The 20,078-nt window shown below is 40.9% G+C and overlaps 1 protein-coding gene across 9 annotated transcripts in view; it reads right to left on the bottom strand.

The window, feature by feature from the left end:
• The window catches only part of STAC (SH3 and cysteine rich domain), a 335,857-nt gene that overhangs the window by 80,694 nt on the left and 235,085 nt on the right, over positions 1-20,078 (bottom strand). For 2 of the 9 annotated variants that reach the window (XR_014064608.1, XM_081527336.1), the window contains exon 2: positions 19,517-19,551. The exons of the other annotated variants lie outside the window; for them this stretch is intronic. Coding sequence is in view for 1 of the 2 variants with exons in the window: in XM_081527336.1 (XP_081383462.1) it covers positions 19,517-19,519 (3 nt within the window). In the remaining variant the exon portion in view is untranslated. The remainder of the gene's footprint in view (positions 1-19,516; positions 19,552-20,078) is intronic. 9 annotated transcript variants of the gene reach the window in all.

The following is a 20,078-nucleotide window of genomic DNA, read 5'->3' as shown; positions in this document are numbered from 1 at the left end:
AGGAACACTCTTTCTGGGGTTTAGCTGCCATGACCTCACTTCCAACGAAGGGGGTGCGACTTTGTCGGCCAAATGCTGTCTCCCTGTTCTGGAGACATTTTTAAGGGCCACTTCAGGACATCCCCCAGCAGCACCCTGTGATCCCAGCCATCCTCCCAACCTGAGCTGGGAAGGTGTTCTGTGTGTTTGAGGAACACCAAGGAGCTTAAGCACCAGTGACTGGGACAGACCGAGAGGGAGAGGAGGAGGCAGGGGATAAAGGTAAGGTTATACAGGCAGAGGCTGATCCTACAGGACCTCAGAGGCCTCGGGGAGGATGTTGGATTCATTCCCAGTGTGATGGGAAGTCACCGCCCGACTGTGAGTGACCTGTATCTGTAAAGGATCGCACTGGTTTATACATGGAGAAGGGCTTCCCAAGTGGCACTAGCGGTAAAGAACCCATTTGCCAAAGCAGGAGACATGAGATGCGAGTTCGATTCCTAGGTCGGGAAGATCCCCTGGAGGAGCCCATGGCAACCCACTCCAGTATTCTTACCTGGAGAATCCCCATGGACAGAGGAGACTGGTGGGCTACAGTCCATAGGGTTGCAAAGAGTCGGACATAACTGAGTGACTTAGCACGCACATGCACGGAGAAAGGATGAGCATTTTCATAGACAGATGAGAGCTTAAGTGAGGGCCACTGCAGAGGAAATGGTAAGAAGTGGTGTGTTCTTGGCATATTCTGAAATAGAGTCCACAGTTTCTTAGTGAGTTGGAGGTGCAGTGTGAGAAAAAGAGAAAAGCCAAAATGAGTTCAAGGCTTTTTTTCCTGAGCAGCTGCCATTGGAGAAATGGCCACTTACTGAGAATGATGGACAGTGGGAAGAAGCCAGTCTGGTGGGGAGAGGGGATGACTATTGGGCAATTGTTTTTGATGGGCTAATTTTGAGATGACTACTAGAAATCCATGTAAAGATGTGGTTAAAGAGAGTTCAAATCCCTGAAATTTCCAGTCTCAAATATCACAAGTTTTACCAGCTAGAGGCCAGACACAAGGCACCAGAATGAAAACTGTATGGGCTGCGTCTGAAGATGAAGACAAAGAACAAACAGGAATTACATGCAAACACACTGAGAGTTTAGCTTTTCAGTCTCATTTTGCTGCTGAATTCAGTATGTTACCAAGACGATGGGTGTGTTTGTGAGAAATATAATTACTGATTCTATGGTAATGTAGATAATAGAACTGTTCCCTTTTAAGACAGGGCTTCCCAGGTGGCACAGTTGGTTAGGAATCCGCCTATCGATGCAGGAGACACAAGAGACGTGGGTTCTGTTCCTGGGTCGGGAAGATCCCCTGGAGCAGGAAATGGCAACCCGCTCCAGTATTCTTGCCTGGAGAATTCCATGGACAGAGGAGCCTGGCGGGCTTCAGTCCAAGGGGTTGCAAAGAGTTGGATACAACTGAGCATGCACGCACCCCTTTCAGACTGTCTCCAAAACAAACACAAGATACACAAAGACACACATAAACATGGTTCTGCAGCATGGTAATGTAATCAGTGGTCGAGGGCTCTGGGGAGCTGACTGCCTGAAATGGTCAAGCTGCCTGGCTCCAAATCCTGGTTTGGATTTCTAATAGCTCTATTAACCTCTTCATGAGTGGAAAACATAGGCTGCAGAGATAATTCAAGGAGATAATCCCCATAAGACTCTTAGCAGAGTCTGGGACACAGAATCAACCTGATAAATATTAGCTATTATTACTTACATTCATGGAAACATGTAATACAGACACACGTAACCCACTGAACACACACCTTCATGTCTATGCACTGATAAACGCACTATTAAGTCTACATCTGCAGTACATGTGGCCTGTATACAAAACATGCCTTCAATCTTCTCATTCTCTCACTGATACCTTGCTTGCCTTTGACTTGAAAACATTCCTTTTTAATGATTTTCAAGAATGGAAGGATTATTTTCTTTTCCTCGCAAGAGCTGGCTCTTACTACTGATGCCTGCCAGGGCTCAGGGCTGGCTGTCCTCCTGAATGAATGACAAATACCCTCGGCAAATCACTTTCCCTAAAAATAGACCGCCCCAATGATGTTTGGCCTCAGTTCTCATTTCCATGCACCTTGAAAAGAAAAGAAAAATTCCATTCTTTTTAGAGACTTCGCATTAATCTATCTCAAGTAATGTGACTTGATAAAAATGAACAAATCTCTCAAGTTCTGCAAAAAGCCCTAGTTTTGCCTCATTTACTTATCAGATTTATATAAAATATAAATGGAAGGCTGACCGATTTTCTCCATATTCTGCCCATTGAATGTGCATTCTGCTTGGCTTTATGGAGCCACTTACTTAGAGTATGATACCTTGATAACTTAATGTGTGACTTGCCTTCTCTATTTCTTCCTCCAGATGCATGTGAATGGGTTGAGAGGCTACAAGATACCTTTCAAGTTATAGTCACTATGTAGAAGCAGATGAATTGCTCTCAGGATTACTAGCCAGCTAAACTTCTGATGGACACAAATCCCCAAGAGTTCATTTGACTTTCTGGGTCAAGGACTATGCAGTTTATATCATCTATACCGCTGAGATGCATGTTTGCGGCAAAAAAAAAAAAGCAAACAAAAAACAAATTTAAAAAGAACATTTAGAGTGCATTTTATATTGGGAAAATCAGTACTGTTGGCCCAATGCTAATAGAGTATGAGCATGAACTCCATCAATCTCCTTACAACCTTAATATGCATAAACCAACTGAATTCTGATGTGGACCACCCTGCTGCCTTGATGTGGATCAGATACAGGCAATCAATCAAGATCTTAACACCAGATCATTAGCATCTCTTCTACAGTCTGTCTTGGCACACTTACTCTGGATGTTCAAACCAGGGAGCACAGAATCTGAAAGACTACAGGAAACATGTCAAATCTATACTTACACCCTTCTAGATGCCATTCAGTAAAATCAGAGGCAATGGATTTGCATATATTGCCTGCTGGTAAATTTGACGTCATTCCCTGAACACAGGAAGCTCCTTTCCACATTACTGCTGTTACTATCATCATCTTCATCATCATCATCATACTTCCAACTCCAGCATGTAAAGTAAGGGAACCATAATATTTCACACTGATTCACTCTGCTCTGGAGTGAGTGCCACAATTTAAGATTGATACCCATGCACCCACTCACATACAATCATTCAGGCATCTACAGCTGCAAGTGTTAGGAAACCCAGATTCAACCTGGCTTAAGCATAATGAGACTGCTTCACATTAAGACAAGGTCATAATGCAGGAGACAACACTAGAGATAGCTAACTCAGTGGCAGAATGATATCACAGAGAACTCAGGTTCTCTCTATCAGATTACTCTGCCTTCTTCATCTCAGACTTAAAGCTGGGACGGTCGAAAAAGGGCTGCCTGTTTGCAAATATTCAGCAGTAGTAGAGTGACAGCCTCTCTCCTTATGCCTGTTCTTATTGGCCTGCCTGGAAAACCTGTCCTTCAAGCTCATCATCAGATTTCCCTTCTCTTATTGGCCAGAACTGTAACCACATGTCCTTCCTAAACCTTTCTCTAACAAGGAGAGTGATTGGCTTCCTTGGTGCATGGGCTGAGAACAGTGTTTACTGAAGAACACAGTAATAGACAGAAGGGTGGGCACCAGAGCAATAGGAGCATTTTATCAGGAAGGAGAAAGGAGTAAATGGCCCTGGGGTAGGCAACCAACAGGGGTCCTAAATGTATGGAGCCACGGGTGGAGACCGACTGGGTTAGTGAAGGAGGAAGAGGGAAGGGGGAGTTTAGGAGAAGATAACAAGGACTTAGGGGAGGAAAAGCACATTATTCCCGCTCCTAGAATATGGAAGTTCTTTCTCACATTCTGGGCTTCCCAGGTGGCAATAGTGGTAAAGAATTTGTGTGCCAGTGCAGGAGATGCCAAGAGACAAGGGTTTGATCCCTGGGTAAGGAAGATCTCCAGCAGAAGGAAATGGCAACCTACTCCAGTATTCTTGCCTGGGAAATCCCATGCACAGAGGAGCCTGGCGGGCTACGGTTCACGGGGCCACAGAAAGTCAAACACAACTCCCTTGTTAGATTACTTTGTATGAGAAAAATGGTGGGATAATTGCTCCAGGGTTACTGTGCTGGGTCGTATAAGACTATCCTAGCAGGCTGGAATGAGATTGCCCTGCTGAAGTAAGCTTGAAGAAGCTTCCATGTTGTGGGTGAGGGGGTGGTGGCCTGTGGCAAGGACCAAAGTGACTTCCAGTTCCTCAGACCATCCCTAGCCTGCAGTCAGCAAGAAAACGGGAACCTCAGTAATCCGGCTGCAAGTAGTTGAATTCTTCCTGTAACAAGTGAGCTTGGAAGAAGACCCAGGCCTCAGACGAGACTGCAGCTTTGCTGACGCCTTAATTTCATCCCAGTAAGATGCTAAGCAAAGGAGCCCACTAACCTCTACCTAGATTCCTGACCCACAGAAACTATGAGATGAAATAAATATGTGGTAAGGTGCTAAATTTGTAGTATTTTGTTAGGTAGCAACAGAAACTCATACACTCACTTTAGTCCATCAGGTGAGTGAGAAATAAACATGTTCTTCGTGTTAAGCCATTGAACTTCAGCAGTTCATAGCAGCATGTTACCTTAACTAAATAAATACAACAGCATTAACAAGGGTGCTCATATAAAGGCAGTCAAAGCCCCATGAAATGCGCTGTGACCATCTCCTCTGGAGATCTTGTCATAGAGGCAGTCCCCTGGGGCTCACCCACTCTTGAAATGGAATCCTGAACAGCTATGACCTATTCGTTGTCACTCCCAAATTATAGCACTTTTCACTTATGGGATCTGGCTTGCTTCAATTAATTAGAATCTGTGCTAGAAATTATGATACCTCTGAAAACCATCAGGAGGACTGCCTGTCATATTTATGCAGCAGGAAAGGCTTGCATTTCTGGCAGGTACTGAGGTTCTGTTTGTTTTTTAATAAAACAAGCAATGATCTACCCAAATAGGGACAAAGGATTTCAGCCTTTTTCAGCCCTAAAACGTCATATAACTCTTTGAACAGACCTAATGGCTCCCATTTTAGTGAACAAATAGTATTTATGAAGTACTGTGACAGAAATCTATTATGTGCTTCTTCCTTTAATGTTTACCTCAACCTTGAAAAAGAAAATATAAATCCCATCATATTGATGAGGAATGTGAGGCTTAGAGAGGTTGAACGATGTACCTAAGACCATAGTATCTGAATGGCAGAGCCAAGAATCAAACACAAGTTCATGTGATTCATTCATCTATACATGAATTCATTTCCCATTCATCCAAGATTCATTTCCAGGCACCAGTGAAATTCCGCAGGTTTACTCACATATACTTTTACTTGAAAATCTCCATCATTAAATCAGTACTAGGCACACTGGGCAAATCTGAATACAATAGGTAGATTGTATGAATGTCACTATCTTGGTTATGATACTCTAACTTAGCAAATGTTATCACTGGAGTAAATGAGGTGTAATGTACAAGGGATCTCTCTGTATTATTTCTTATAATTACACATGAATCTGTAATTATTTTAATAAACACTTCAATTAAAAGAAATAAAAAAATTTTCATCATCCATCTTTTGATCTATTTATCTATCATTTCATACATACATACATATGTGAATTATCCTACACATTTTGTCCTGTGTTTTGCTTTTTCCACATCAGATTATAGACAGACTGACTTTAGGAATATATTTTTCCATGCTACAGTGTATTGCACTTAATCATGGAAACTTGAGGCTGCCCTAAATTTTGCTATTGCAAGCACTGTTCCGATGAACATCATCATATGTATATCCCCAAGCAGAAGTACATCTGGTAAGAGTAATAAAACAAAAACTAATACTGGTGGGTGCTACTTACAGATCGGTACTTTGGTAAGTGCTCTGCGTGTGTTACTCATTTAATTCTCACAGTTACCCTTTGAAGTAAGTTTCATCAGGATCCCAATGCTACAAATGAAGACTGTGGCTTGGATAGCTGGCACTAATTCCTCAAGAAGGATGGCAGAATGGACTTACTGGTTTTCATTTTGAAAAAGCATGTTGTGCTTTTATGATTGGAAGTCACTTGAGTTTATGTGATTGACACCCTGACAATACTGAGTCTTCTCATCTAAAAATGTCATGCCTTTCCACTAATTTAGATCTCCTCATTTGCTTTCCATAATGTTGGCATGTTTCTTCACATTGCACATACATATTTCTTGCTAAAGATACTCTTCCGTATGTCACAGTTTTTGCTGGGGTAAAGAAAATTAATGGGTTTCACATTTTTTTATTTGGAACTTGTCACATACAGAATTGTCTTATGAGTCATAAGAGTTTCAGTTGATTATTTTAAATAGACTTTCATATAAACTGCTCATCGTGGCAATTCTGTCTCTTCATTTTACTATTTATTCTTGTTTATTTTTCCATCCTGGGACTTCTAGAGCAATATTGGGTAACACAGGCAAGAGTGAGTTTGTCTTGTTCCTCACTTTAAGGGGATACATGATTTGCTGCTACATGGAGTGTTTGCTACAGTTTTCTGGTGAATAGTCCAGCAAGTAAATACAGCCTAACTTACTAAGAATCTTTTTGATAATCAGGAAGTCTAGTTGATTCTGCATTGGTGGAGTCAAAGCAATCCCCCCCCCTTTTTAATTTCAGTAGGGAATTACATATTTTTTAAAATGTTTTGTTGCCCTTGCTTTTTGTGGGTCCATTCTCCTTGGTTATGAGAAATTCATTTTTAAATATACAGATGGCTTTGTGAATGCTTTATGCAGAATTTAGTTTGTATCTATGCTCTTTTGGAAGACATGATGACTTTTTTTAATGAAGTCTTCCCAATGACTTGATATTGAATTCCAAGTTGAATGTACCTTTCTGTCACAGTCTGAAAACCCTTGATTTTTACTCTCAGTCTGCTGTGACTCTAGATTCTCATTATGAGAAGGTCACCTATTTTTTAGTTTCTGGAGATATTTAGAGATTTTTCTCTATTTTTGAAGTTTAGAAAGGTCATCATGACTCTTCTAATTGCGCATATAGTTCTTTAAATTTTATTTTCCATTATAATTCCTATATTTTTGCTTGTACTGCCTAACACAATTTATGTTTGACTTTTATTGCTCAGCACTTATTGAAACCGTCCAATTTTAACATATAAATCTGATTTCTTTCTATTCAACTTTTTATTACTTTTCTTTATTTTTTCATATTTAAAAAATCCTTAAAGTTTTTAAAAAATTATCTTGTCATCTCCATTTTAGCTGTTCTAGTGGAGATGACCTGCTGGTCTCCTGTTTCTACTTTGAGTATCTCCAGACCTTTCCTTTTCTATCTCTTTTGGGAGATTCCCTACTTCACCTTCCATTTTACTGATGCCGTCTTCAGATCTGTTCATCCTATTTTTCAGACCTTGCACTTTTTTTTTAAATTTCAGAAATCTTACTTTTCCCCCCAAATTCATTCATGGCCTTTGTTGTCCCCCCGCCCCTCTTTTTTTAAATAGAAACCCGTTCTTTTGATATGGTCACAATTCTTTTTGAATCTCTCTGAAGATACCAATTATAAAGTAATTTTATAGAGTTGTCATATGATCCAGAAATCCCACTGCTTGACATACATCCAGAGAAAACTCTAATTTGAAAAGACACATGCATCTCTATGTTCACAGTAGCACTATTCACAATAGCCAAGACATGGAAACAACTTAATAGTTTCAGCCACGAGAGAACATGTTCCCAGCAGAGCTGAGAGTTAGCTGATGCAAACAGTAAGGGTGGATATTTAAGTTATCCATTAACAGATAAAAAGATAAAGATGATATGGTACATATATATAAAATACTACTCAGCCATAAAAAGAAAGAAACCATGCCATTTGCAGCAACATGGACCTAGAGATGATCATATGACCATACTAAGCGAAGTAAGTCAGAAAGGGAAAGGCAAATACTATATAATATCACTTACATGTAGAATCTAAAATACAACACAAATAAACTTATCTATGAAACAGTAACAGACTCACAGACAAAAAGAACAGACTTGTGGGTGCCAAGAGGTGGGTGTGGGGAAGGGATGATGCAAGCTATTATAGAAAATGGATAAAAAACAAGGTCCCAGTCTATAGTACTAGGAAACATATTCAATATTTTGGGATAAACCACAATGGAAAAGAATTTTAAAAAGAATATATGTAAAACTGAATCACTTTGCTGTGCAGCAGAAATTAGCACAACATTGTAAATCAACTACACTTCAATAAAAATGAAACTTATTATAAGTCATACTCCTTGGGTCATCTCCCGTCTCTGGGTTATTTAGTTGTGCACACATCCTTCTTCCCTCTGCTTTTGTTGTCTGTTTGGATTTATGGGCAAAGAACTAGCCTGAGTACACAGGTGGTTGGGATGAGCTTCCTCTGGAGATAAGGCTCTGAGTAGACCACACCATGGATCCATGTGACTTGGGAACAGGCAACCTCTCCTTTAGGGTATCTGGGTGGGGATGGCAAAGGCAGGATGGAGGGCCCCACAAATGCCAACATATGGGGGGGCTTTACTGTGAGATTTGAATGCTCTCCTATATTTCACTCCTGGGTAGAGCTGTCTTCTGTTAACTATTTTCTTGCAGTTAAGGGTTTTTGAAGTCAGGAATTATCTTGGGCTCTGCTTCTCTGTCTGGCCTCTGAATCTACTCTGAGTGACTTCCTATGCTATGCATTAGGTTGTTTAGACAGTAGTCTGGAGGTGTTTGCCTCCAGCAGAAGCCTACACTGCTAGCTCTTTGCATCCTTGGGGGAGCGAGGCGGAATGACAGGCCCTCTGTTCCGTAGTTTGCTGCTGATAACACCCTGCTCTTTGCATTGGCTAACTCTCAGCTTGGGCGGGGTGGATCCCCTGAGCTCTGCTGGGAACGTCTGCTCTCATGGCTGTTAACTGTTAACTCCAGAACCTGTTTTGGGCAAGTTTTTTATGAATTTGCTTTCTCTGCTTCAAAATTTCCACAATTTCCTCACAACTTCTGGACTGCGGGTAGTATCATTTCTCATTTTACCACCGTTACTGACATCATCTTTTAATGTACATTATCTGTTATATCAAGGGATTTTTGCGAGGAAAGGCAATAAAATATCTATCCCAGTCTAGATTCTGAATGATGAGTTCTTAATGATCTTTAAAGCGGGGCTGACCAATCACCTGGACAAATTACCTCCTCAGCCTCAGTTTGCTCACCTGTGGTTTGGATCAAATATTAACCTGTCGCAAAGGGACTGTTGTAAGGATTAGAAACTAGATTCAACATACCTGGGTGATGAGACTCGGTACATGGCACCTGCTTTTACTGTTTTCACTACAGTGACTTCACTGTGCCTTGCTGGACGGATGGCAAGACTCAGCCTGACACAGGACACAGCCTGCATCACTTTCCTTACAGAAGAGGAAGAGCGAGCAGCCTTTAGCACCCAGCCTCAGAGGTAACTAATGGCTGTAAGCTTCTGGCTCCTCATCTGTAAAGCAGGCATAAAAACAAGATCTGTTTGGGAAGGCTCTTGTGTGGATGAAATAAAATAAGGTCCAGAAAGTGGTATGCAGTGACCGGTCCTTCCTTCATCCTCTTTCTCTCCTTTCCATACTCATCCCCTCCATCCATCCACCTCCTTTCCTTCCTCCTCTCTTCCTGGGTTTCCACTCTCACTGTTGTGCACACTCATCCTTTCCCCTCTGCTTTTGTCGTCTGTTTGTATTTATGGGTGAAGAATTAGCCTAAGCACACAGGTGGTTGGGATGAGCTTCCTCTGCAGATAAGGCTCTGATTTGTTGTTGTTGTTGTTACTGAACCAGGATCCAGAGAATTAATTAATCCTTTATCTCATTAAAAATCATTATTGAGTATTGACGTTCTTTAGCCTCGTAGGAAAAAAAAAATCTGAAAACAGATGTAAGTGCTTTTTCCTTACAAGCTGTTAGTGCTTTCAGAACGTGGACATGGAAAAGGTAAATCAAAGAAGCAACAAACCAACCAGCAACCAATCAGCCAACGGGGACTCAAAGCCAGAACTGGGTACAAATTTCAGCTTACACACACATCAGTCATATGCCCCCAGGGAAGTCTTTCCTGAGCCTTGACCTTTGTGGCTTCCTCATCTGTCAAATGAGGATGAATTGGAACCACGTACACAGATCACCCTGCACAGCAAGGCCCAGAGAAATCTCCATCCCCTCTTCCTTCCCACTCCCCTCTCTCTGCCAAATCCCGAGGTGATGATTACAGTGCAAGGCTGGCTTTATGGGGTCACCGCTGTGTGCCGCTGTGCTGTGCCGTCGTGTCCGACTCTGCGGCCCCATGGGCTGTAGCCTGCTAGGCTCCTTTGTCCATGGATTTTCCAGGCAAGAATACTGGGGTGGGTTGCCATTTCCTCCTCCAGGGGATCTTCCCAACCCAGGGACTGAACCTGTGTCTCCTGCATCGCAGGTAGATTCTTCACCACTGAGCCACTGGGGAAGCCCCCACTCCCTGTGTACAGTCACCAAAAGCCCTGCACCAAGAAGAGCCCTGGATTTGGTTTAATTCTCTGCTGTTGTTGTTAAATTCTTAATAATGTTTGAACAAGGAGCTCTTACTGTCATTTTGCACTAGATCCCTAAACTACGTAGCTGTTTTTGCAGGCTGTGGCATAATGCATGGGAGAATCCGTATTTCTGTCTTCCCCATAGATAGGGAAAAAGCAGGTTCCCAGGTGCCCGAAGGCAGCAGCTACGGAACCCTACTGCTGATCATCTGTGGCTTCCCCTCTCCCAGCATCATTTCTATCCAAGTTCCCAAAGCAGCCGGCGCAGGCTTCCTTGGGGTTCCTGCAGCCCTTCTAACTATAGCTCTGATTTGACACATTTGCTATTTTCTCTCCAGGTCCTCAAGGTAGTTCTCTGCACGGTTTTGGAAGTGATGCAGCTTCCTTTTTGTTAATGACTTTAAAGGAATGAGCATGTTTGTAGGACAAGAAAACTTCTAGGAACAGGCTGGAAAAGGCAAGCTCACACTGTGCATGGACTAGAGTACATCCTTGAGTGTGAAAGCCCAGCCAAGGAGATGCACAGCTGGGAAGTGTCCCTGCTTCCTTCCTCAACCTTCAGTTGGCTACCTGCTCCTTTATTTCCAGAGGGGACAGAGACTGCTTTTCACAACCCAGTATGACTGCACAAGGGAGGGACAGCAACTTCTTTGGAGGTTTGATTTCCTGCTTGTTTCAAAATGAACCCTGGAAAGTTGTTTGTAGGTTTGAGCAAGTTAGTCTCAAACATATGAAACTGATGTCCATTGCCTTCTTTATCCAAGTCCAGCCCCACAGGGATGTTCCAGCCTTAAGGCAATAGCGTAGGGTGCTCCACCCAGATCTTCTCTACTGGGGCCCTTGCACTCACCTCCCAGTGCCTGGGTTAGCAGATCACTCTTCCCAGAATTGCCCTTAGCTAATGGAAACTGTCTTCCCTGGGAGATTACCTAATGCCTCCCCTCCTCTCTGCTGAACCCTGGGGCCACAGGTTGACTGATATAGAGTAAAGCAGCACTTTACTTAAAACTCAACATTCAAAAAATGAAGATCATGGCATCCAGTCTCGTCACTTGATGGCAAGTGGATGGGGAAACAATGGAAGCAGAGACAAACTTTATTTTCTTGGGCTCCAAAATCACTGCAGATGGTGACCACAGCCATGAAATTAAAAGACGCTTGCTCTTTGGAAGAAAAGCGATGACAAACCTAGACAGCATGTTAAAAAGCAGAGACATTACTTTGTCAACAAAGGTCCATCTAATCAAGGCTATGGTTTTTTCCAGTAGTCATGTATGGATGTGAGAGTTGGACTATATAGAAAGCTGAGCACAGAAGAACTGATGCTTTTGAACTGTGGTGTTGGAGAAGACTCTTGAGAGTCCCTTGGACTGCAAGGAGATCCACCCAGTCCATCCTAAAGGAGATCAGTCCTGGGTGTTCATTGGAAGGACTGATGTTGAAGCTGAAACTCCAATACGTTGGCCACCTGATGCAAAGAGCTGACTCATTTGAAAAGACCCTGATGCTGAGCAAGATTGAGGGCAGGAGGAGAAGGGGATGACAGAGGATGAGATGGTTGGATGGCATCACCGACTCAATGGACATGGTTTGGGTGGACTCCGGGAGTTGGTGATGAACAGGGAGGCCTGGCGTGCTGCGGTTAATGGGGTCGCAAAGAGTCGGACGTGACTGAGTGACTGAACTGAACTGCACTGATGCGAAGAGCCAACTCATCAGAAAAGACCCTGATGCTGGGAGAGATAGAAGGCAGGAGAAGGGGATGACAGAGAACAAGATGGTTGGATGGCATCACTGACTCAATGGACATGACTTTGAGCAACTCGGGGAGATGGTGAAGGGAAACCTGGTGTGCTGTAGTTCATGGGGTCACAAAAAGGCAGACATGACTGAGCGACTGAATAACAACAAAAGCCATACTGACCTCTTGCTTTAAAGCCAGGATACCCCTGTGTGGGCGTCCCAGGTGGCTCAGCAGTAAAGAATATGCCTGCCGACGCAGGAGACACAAGTTCAGTCCCTGGGTCGGGAAGATCCCCTGGAGAAGGAAATGGCAACTCGCTCCAGTATCCTCACCTGCAAAATCCCATGGACAGAGGAGCTTGGCAGCCTACTGTCCATGGGGTTGCAGAAGAGTCAGACACAACTTGGCGACTAAACAGCAACAACAAAACCCCCCGGTGCTGTGTGTGCCCCAGAGCCCCGCCGTGGATCAGGCCAAAACCACCGGAGGTTACATTCCTCATCAGCCTCATCCTATCCTATGCTGCTTTCCTTGCACTTTCTAGGTTTCTCTTGAGTGCATGCCCTCCATAAATCACAGGCTTCTGATCCTCATGCTTTCTTTTAGAGACCTCAATTTAAGGTGAAGGAGAAAGGGAAAAAAATAAACTCAATACCTTCTGAAGCTACAGCCACTTTATATGTTGGAAGTCAGCTTCTTCAAAGTTGAACTTACATGATGTGATGATTCTGACCACTAGGAATGAGGTCAAAGTTGCTCTCCCCATTGGCCTCTGTCTGCTCCACAGCTGCTGTCAGAGCCTGGGAAACCAAGGGCATGGGCGCCAGAAATGAGATTCAGGCTCTCAGTGCAGCTGTCCAACCAGGTTGTGGACAAACTTACAAGAGAAAGTCCAATTAAGAACCAGAAAGTGTCCAGCCATGGAGATAGACGGCTTGGCATATTGCTCGTGGCTCCTGACAGACAAGTTTAAAATATCTCCCATCTTCAACCGCATGATTTATTATAAATTAGAGTATCAGGTTTTCAACTTCCTGTTGTCTGCCCAAGTCATCCTATAGGCAGTCTATAAATGGAATTTTGCCAAAATAATTCTAGCCACAAGAACAAATAAACAAATCACATGTAAAACCATGTACACTACTTTCTCAGACAAGTTCATAAAATTCATGAAATTCTAGAACACTTGGGTTATCAGATCCAGATTGAAGTTATTCCTTCTGGAAAAGAGGCCATTCAGTGGTTGAGAATCTGCCCATTTGAGAGGGTTCAGTGGGTTGAGCTGTGGTCTGACATGAAGCCTCCTAATTGTACACCATGTTCTCATTTGTGTTCACTGGAAGAACCATAAACTGCAAGCTTTAATTTTGCAAGTTGCATTTTTTTTCTTTTGCTCTTTTTTTCCTCATACAACATATTCATGGAACATTTATTTTCATCAGTTTACTTCCAGGCTATATACCTGGGGAGAAGAGAGAGAGCTCAGTATAGCAACTAGAAAAACATCATTCCGTAGAAACTGACAGTAATGAGACCTTCTATTTTGGAATTAATCTTTTCAAATGTTACTGGAAGGTCAGATCCATTGGGGATGATCAGCAGCAAATTGATGAATACATGAAAGATCCAGTACAAATGGATTAATGAAAAAAATGGATGCCAGCAACTTGAGCTTCATCAAGTTTTTTTTTTTTTTTTTAACAAGAATTAAGAAATAGACTTACTGGGAATTCAGTAAGTGACTTATAGAAAATGCAGCTAAGAACCAGAAGTTGTAAACAAAAAGTCTGATGAACCAATCACTAGGTAAAGTCACTAAGTAAAGTAAAAAACAAAATACTGAAACCCCCAAGTCCTCTATTTACTTCCCTGATAGTCCACTGAGTGCAGTTTCTATTTTCTTTTAAGGAAAGTGAAATTCCCAACTAGTTTGATGATTTATTTTCCAGTATGAAAGCAAATGAGAAGAAGTATATTAGAAGATTCAAGTAGCCTGCACGGAGAAGGTGGTCTTTGTGTAGAAAGAGTTAGAAAGTTGTTAGATACAAAACTAGGAGAGCATAGCAAAATGGGAGTCATTAGTACATGAAAAAAAAAAAAACAAAAACCTCTCCTGCATGCAAAAAGTTCAATAACTAGTGTTTAAAATGGTGAACCTGAATAATTAGGAAAAGGAAATTACAAAAGTAATATAACTGATTCGAAATTTACAAAGCATTTGCAACTCTGTTAGACTAAATGAAAATCCATGTGGCATATTCTGCTTTTGAACGCACAGAGATGTGAACCAGATTATAGAAAGAGTTGCAAGCAAAATTCTCAACAGGGAAATGCCTAGAACGTGAAAGGACATGTTCTCTGTTATCAGGAAGGGTTGACCCCCCAGAATGACTCCTTTCCTGAGCATCTTTGCCTGAAAAGTTTTGTCTGTACATTTTTACAATTGGAAAGACAGTGCAATCATTGTGCAAAGTCTTGAATAGTCACAGAAGTGGGTGGCAACGTGGGAGAGACTGGAAGACGAGATCTTAGGAGGAGAAAAGTTTAAGGACTTAAGAAGTCAGGATATTTGGAAGAGTCATCTGCAGTGTATGGAAACCATACAAGTGTATGACAGAGGTAGGGTTGGAATGAGGGAGAGTGAGCCTGGAGCACGGAGAGATCTTCTCAGGTTGGCAGGTGACTGCTGATGTTAGCAGTGGGTAGAGGAGCCTAAGGGTGTGGATTTTAAAGCTATACATTTTAGAGGAGGAGAGACAAGATTCTGGAAGCAGTAAGGAGGTTGCCTCCCCAACTACCACGCCTGATTGATGAAGGAGCAGTCACAATTTGAGAGGCTGCAGGGGAAGGACCGGGCTTCAGAGCCAGAAGTGAAGGATACTTCAGAGAAGCTGAGGAGAGAGGATTTGCTGAAGAGTCGATTCCAGAGGGTAGAGTGGAGGTACTGCCTGCTGAGGAGGGTGGCAGGAAGAGCTGAAATGTGCAGATCTGTATGGAGATTAAACTGTGAGAAAGGAAGGGGCCTCTGCCGCCCCATGCTCTTCTGGTGATTGACGTCCTAGGGGAACGGGTATTATGGGAATCTTTTCCAAGGTCTCCAAGTGACCTGGTTCTGATAAAACTGAGAGTGTTGGAGATGAAGGGAGGGAATGTGAGGATCTTGCCAGGGCACATGGAACTCTGGGACCTCTTTTCACTGCTCTCTCATGTCAGTTCGGAGGGCAAGGGAATAGGAGCATCCATGGGAGCCCGGCGTGTTCTGGATCCCTCCTCTTTATTCCTTCTCTTGTGCCTGACCTCAGTCCTTCATGCTGTGGTCACAAGTGCTCCCGGATCTGAGGAACACACTGACTGACACTTCAGCTATGGGGGCCCTTAGGAACAGACAGCAGTTTCATTTTCAGATAAATGAAGCACCCTCCAGGGGCTGACAGACATCTTGTCTCCTGTCCACTTGCTTTCAAAAACCTCTCTACTCAGGTCTCCTGGGAGTCATCAAGGATTAATTTTGGTTTCAACCTAGCTGACTCACTCCATGGATGATGCTCATCTCTGGATGAGAACACAGGAAGAACACATAAGAACTGAGCTGGCATCTGAGCTGAGAATGATGAATTTAGTTGAGAATATGCTGAATATATATATATATATATATATATATATATATATGGAGGAGATCAAGACAGGTTGTTGAAAAGGCCGTTGAATATGTTGGTCTGAAGCTCACAAGAGTGACTTCTAAAGTGTGGTGGGCTTCAGATTTGGGAGTTATTAGCTGGGAGATGAAATAGAAAGAATAGGTAAGATTTTCCAGAAAGACCCAGAGAGATTATCAAGAGTGAGAAGGGCTGAGGGCAGAGAATAGAATGCTGGGGAGGACCAACCCTTGAATGATGGGTGGAGGAAGATGTGAGAACCAATAGGACTAGAGAGGAACTGTTAGAGCAGTTGGAAGGGAATCAAAGGAGAAAGGGGTACTTAAGGAAGGAGCAAAGACGGGACAACTTTTCTCTAGATAAGGAGGAAATGTGAGTACTGGTATTTAACTTTCCTGATTCCAGATCCAGATCTAAGGGGCCACTGTTACATAAACACAGAGAACTACCATAAGAGGGTTTTCAGGAGATAGGAACACATAGGAAGCCTGCTAGAAACTGAGTGAGAATGAGATGAAATTGAAGGAAGGTATCAGGGTGGTCCTATAATAATACAGAGATATTCAGACGATCTAAATGAAATAATTTGCTGGCAAAATACAACTTAACACCACTGATTCATGTCAATTTAGAAAAAAGACAACAGAATAAAAAAATACAAAAATGTCTTCAAAATTTATGTTAAAATAGGAGCTAGGTTTAGACATGGCTTCCCATGTAGCTCAGTTGGTAAAGCATCTGCCTGCAATGCAAGAGGTCTGGGTTCAATTCCTGGGTTGGAAGTTTCCCTGGAGAAGGAAATGGCAACCCACTCCAGTATTCTTGACTGGAGAATCTCATGGACAAAGGAGCCTGGCAGGCTACAGTTCATGGGATCACAAGAGTTGGACACGACTTAGTGCTATCTTTCTTTCTTTCTTAGGTTTAGATATGTTTCATTTTTCTTTTTTCAAACATTCCAAATGGAGATCTAGGCTCTACAAACTGTTTCACAGGGGAAAAAGACAAAAAGAACGAAACAAAAATATCCATGTATATCTTCCCAATAAATTTTTAAAACTTGGCATATCCTTAAAAATAAAATCTGACCAGAGGACACAAAATGACAGTTAAAGAACAATCTTTCTTATGTATATAGATATAAAAATAATAAAGTATTGGCAATCAAAACTTAGCAGTTTATTAAAAGAAAATCCCCACGGTCAAGTGGGACTGTTTCCAGGAATGTAAGAAGAGTTTAATTTAGGCTATCTATTAATATAATCCATCACATAAAGAGGCCAAAGGACAAAAAAAAAAAAAAAAATCACATGATTACCTAGACTCTTGCCAAAAAGTCATTTGAAACAATTCCACGTCCATTCCTAGTGGAAATTCTTAGTAAGCTAAGAAGATTACCCAAATTGAACATAAGAAACACTGACTCAGTTTAATCGCAAATAGAGTGGGAAGTCTGGAATTCATGTAGAAGAATGACTTAAAAGAATGATTTAGTTGGAAATGGATTTGTTTTTAAAGTTAAAGTTGCAAATTACCACCTAATGTTTCTCAGGCTGAATGTGTACATTTGCAGTGGCTTGCAGAGTAACTTGAGATCCAGTTGATCTAAGAGCGCCCCGTAGCACCAACACTGTACAATATACACCTACACAATGGACACTCACAGAAAAACTTTGGCAGCATTTAAAGTTAGTTAGTTAGGTACTCGCTCAATACCTCACTAATATTTACCATATTTTGGGGTATATAATGAAATAATATCATGTCCCTACCTAGCCTACTCCCCCACCTCCCAAAAGAGAGAATTATAGTTAGAGAGGCAAAATCATTATAGATTTTATGATAATCTAACAATAACAGATCACATTGCCTTACTATGTGCCACACACTGTGTTAGGCACTTAGGATATACCATTAACCTAACCCTAATGACAGTGCTACAGAAGGACATTATTATGCTCATTATACAGAAAGAACAGAGAGGCTCAGGGAAGTGAAGGTCAGGGAAGCTTGTTAGGCAGCGTCACAAAGCCTCACAGTGAGAGCTGAACATGGCTGCTTCTGACTCCAGAGGACACACTCTGAATCAGTAAGCAACACTCTACTTCCTTTTAATGAATAAGAAACAGAATCTAAAAGATATTAGATGACAAAATTAATATAAAGCTAGTATAAAATACCTAGGAAATAGCTAACAGAGGATCGGGCAAAAAGTACTTGAAGAAAATTCCTAAGCATTTATGAGTGACATAAAAGACATTTTAATAACTATATATATTATGTTCCTGGGTGATAAATCTTCATTATATGTAAAGATGTCACTGAAATGATCTTAAAAGTTTCATGCAATTACTCTCAAAATATTATATTTATAAATGCATGCAAAATAAAAAAGGTGAGCACAGCTAAATAAATAAATAAACTTGATAAAACTGTATTATCAATTATCAGTATTATATAAAACTACAATAATTAAAACATTATAATTGTAATGTCAAAGTACAGCATAGTAATAAATGCACAATCATTAGAATATAACAGATGATTATAAAAGAGAACCTAGTACATATTACCATTTATTACATAATAGATGTAACACTACAAATCAGTGAAAAAATGAATTGTTCAACAAAGAGTTTTAGAAATAATCATTCAGGAAAAAATTAAAAGTTCTTCCTTACCACATAGTAACAAATTCCAGGTAGATTAAAGTGATGAAAGTAAAAAGTATGTAATAAGGAGCTAGAAAAACATACAGCTTAATAGTTATTTGTTGCTAGGTGCAGGAGACCTTTCTAAATATATATGGAGGAAAGAAGCCATAGCTAAATAAATTTGAGACATTTAACAACATAAAAAAAAATAATCTGCTATGTTGAAAATGTAATAAAATTGAAAACCAAATTTCAATCTGGGAAAATGTTAACATATATGAAAGATGATGATTTCAGTATTTATAAAATTTTTTGAAAATTAATAGGAAATAAGTGCTCTATTAAAACAGACAAGGACATGAATATATAATTTGTAAAAGAAAAAATATAAACATAAATATTCTAGTGAATAATTTTAATAAAATAATAAAAAATTTCAACATATCACTGCCCTTCAAATTTACTAATAAAAGCCTACGAATAACAAAAATTACCAACAAAAAAAGAAAACAACTCAATTAAAAATGGGCAAAGGCCTTGAATGGACGTTTCTCCAAAGAGGATACACAGATGACCAACAGTACACAGATCACCAACATGAAATGATGTTTAACAACACTAATCATTAGGGAAATGCAAATGAAAACCACAATGAGATAGCACCTCATGCCTATTTAGGGTAAAAAAAACCAAAACAGAAAATAACTAGTGTTGCTGAGATGTAGAGAAACTGGAATCCTGTTCATTCCAGGTAGAAATCTAAAATGGCACAGCCGTTTTTGAAAACAGAATGGTGATTCCTCAAAAAATTAAAGATAGAATTACCATGTAATCCAGCAGTCTCACTTCTGGCTATACACCTAAAAGAAATGAAAGCAGGGACTTGAACAGATAATTGTACACAAGTTCACAGCAGCATTATTCACAATAGTTCACTGATAGATGAGTAGATAGAGAGAATGTGGTATATATACACAACAGAACATTACTCAGTCTTAAAAAAGAAGGACATTCTGACTTACACCACAATACAGATGGACCTAGAAGATTTATGTTAAGTGAGATAAGCCAGTTACAGAGGGACAAATATTATATGATTCATCATAAATGAGGTACCTGGAATAGTCACATTCATAGACTATCAGAAAGCAGAATAGTGGTTGCCAAGAGATAAAGGGAGGAGGAGATAGGGAATAACTGTTTAATGGGTACAGAGCTTCAGTTTGCGAAGGTAAAAAGTTCTAAAGATGGTGATGGTTACACAACATATAAACGTATTTAATGCCACATAAAATTACATTTCAAATGTAACCATTTAAAAATTGGTAAGAAGGCAAATTTTATGTTATGCATATTTTAACTCAAATAAAAAAATATTTTTGGAAGA

The sequence above is a fragment of the Giraffa tippelskirchi genome, chromosome 9 (genome assembly GCF_054371585.1).
Source record: "Giraffa tippelskirchi isolate mGirTip1 chromosome 9, T2T-mGirTip1v1.2.pri, whole genome shotgun sequence".
Lineage (NCBI taxonomy): Eukaryota > Metazoa > Chordata > Mammalia > Artiodactyla > Giraffidae > Giraffa > Giraffa tippelskirchi.
The sequence above is the reverse complement of the archived record's forward strand: the minus strand, read 5'-3'. Positions and strand labels throughout refer to the sequence as shown.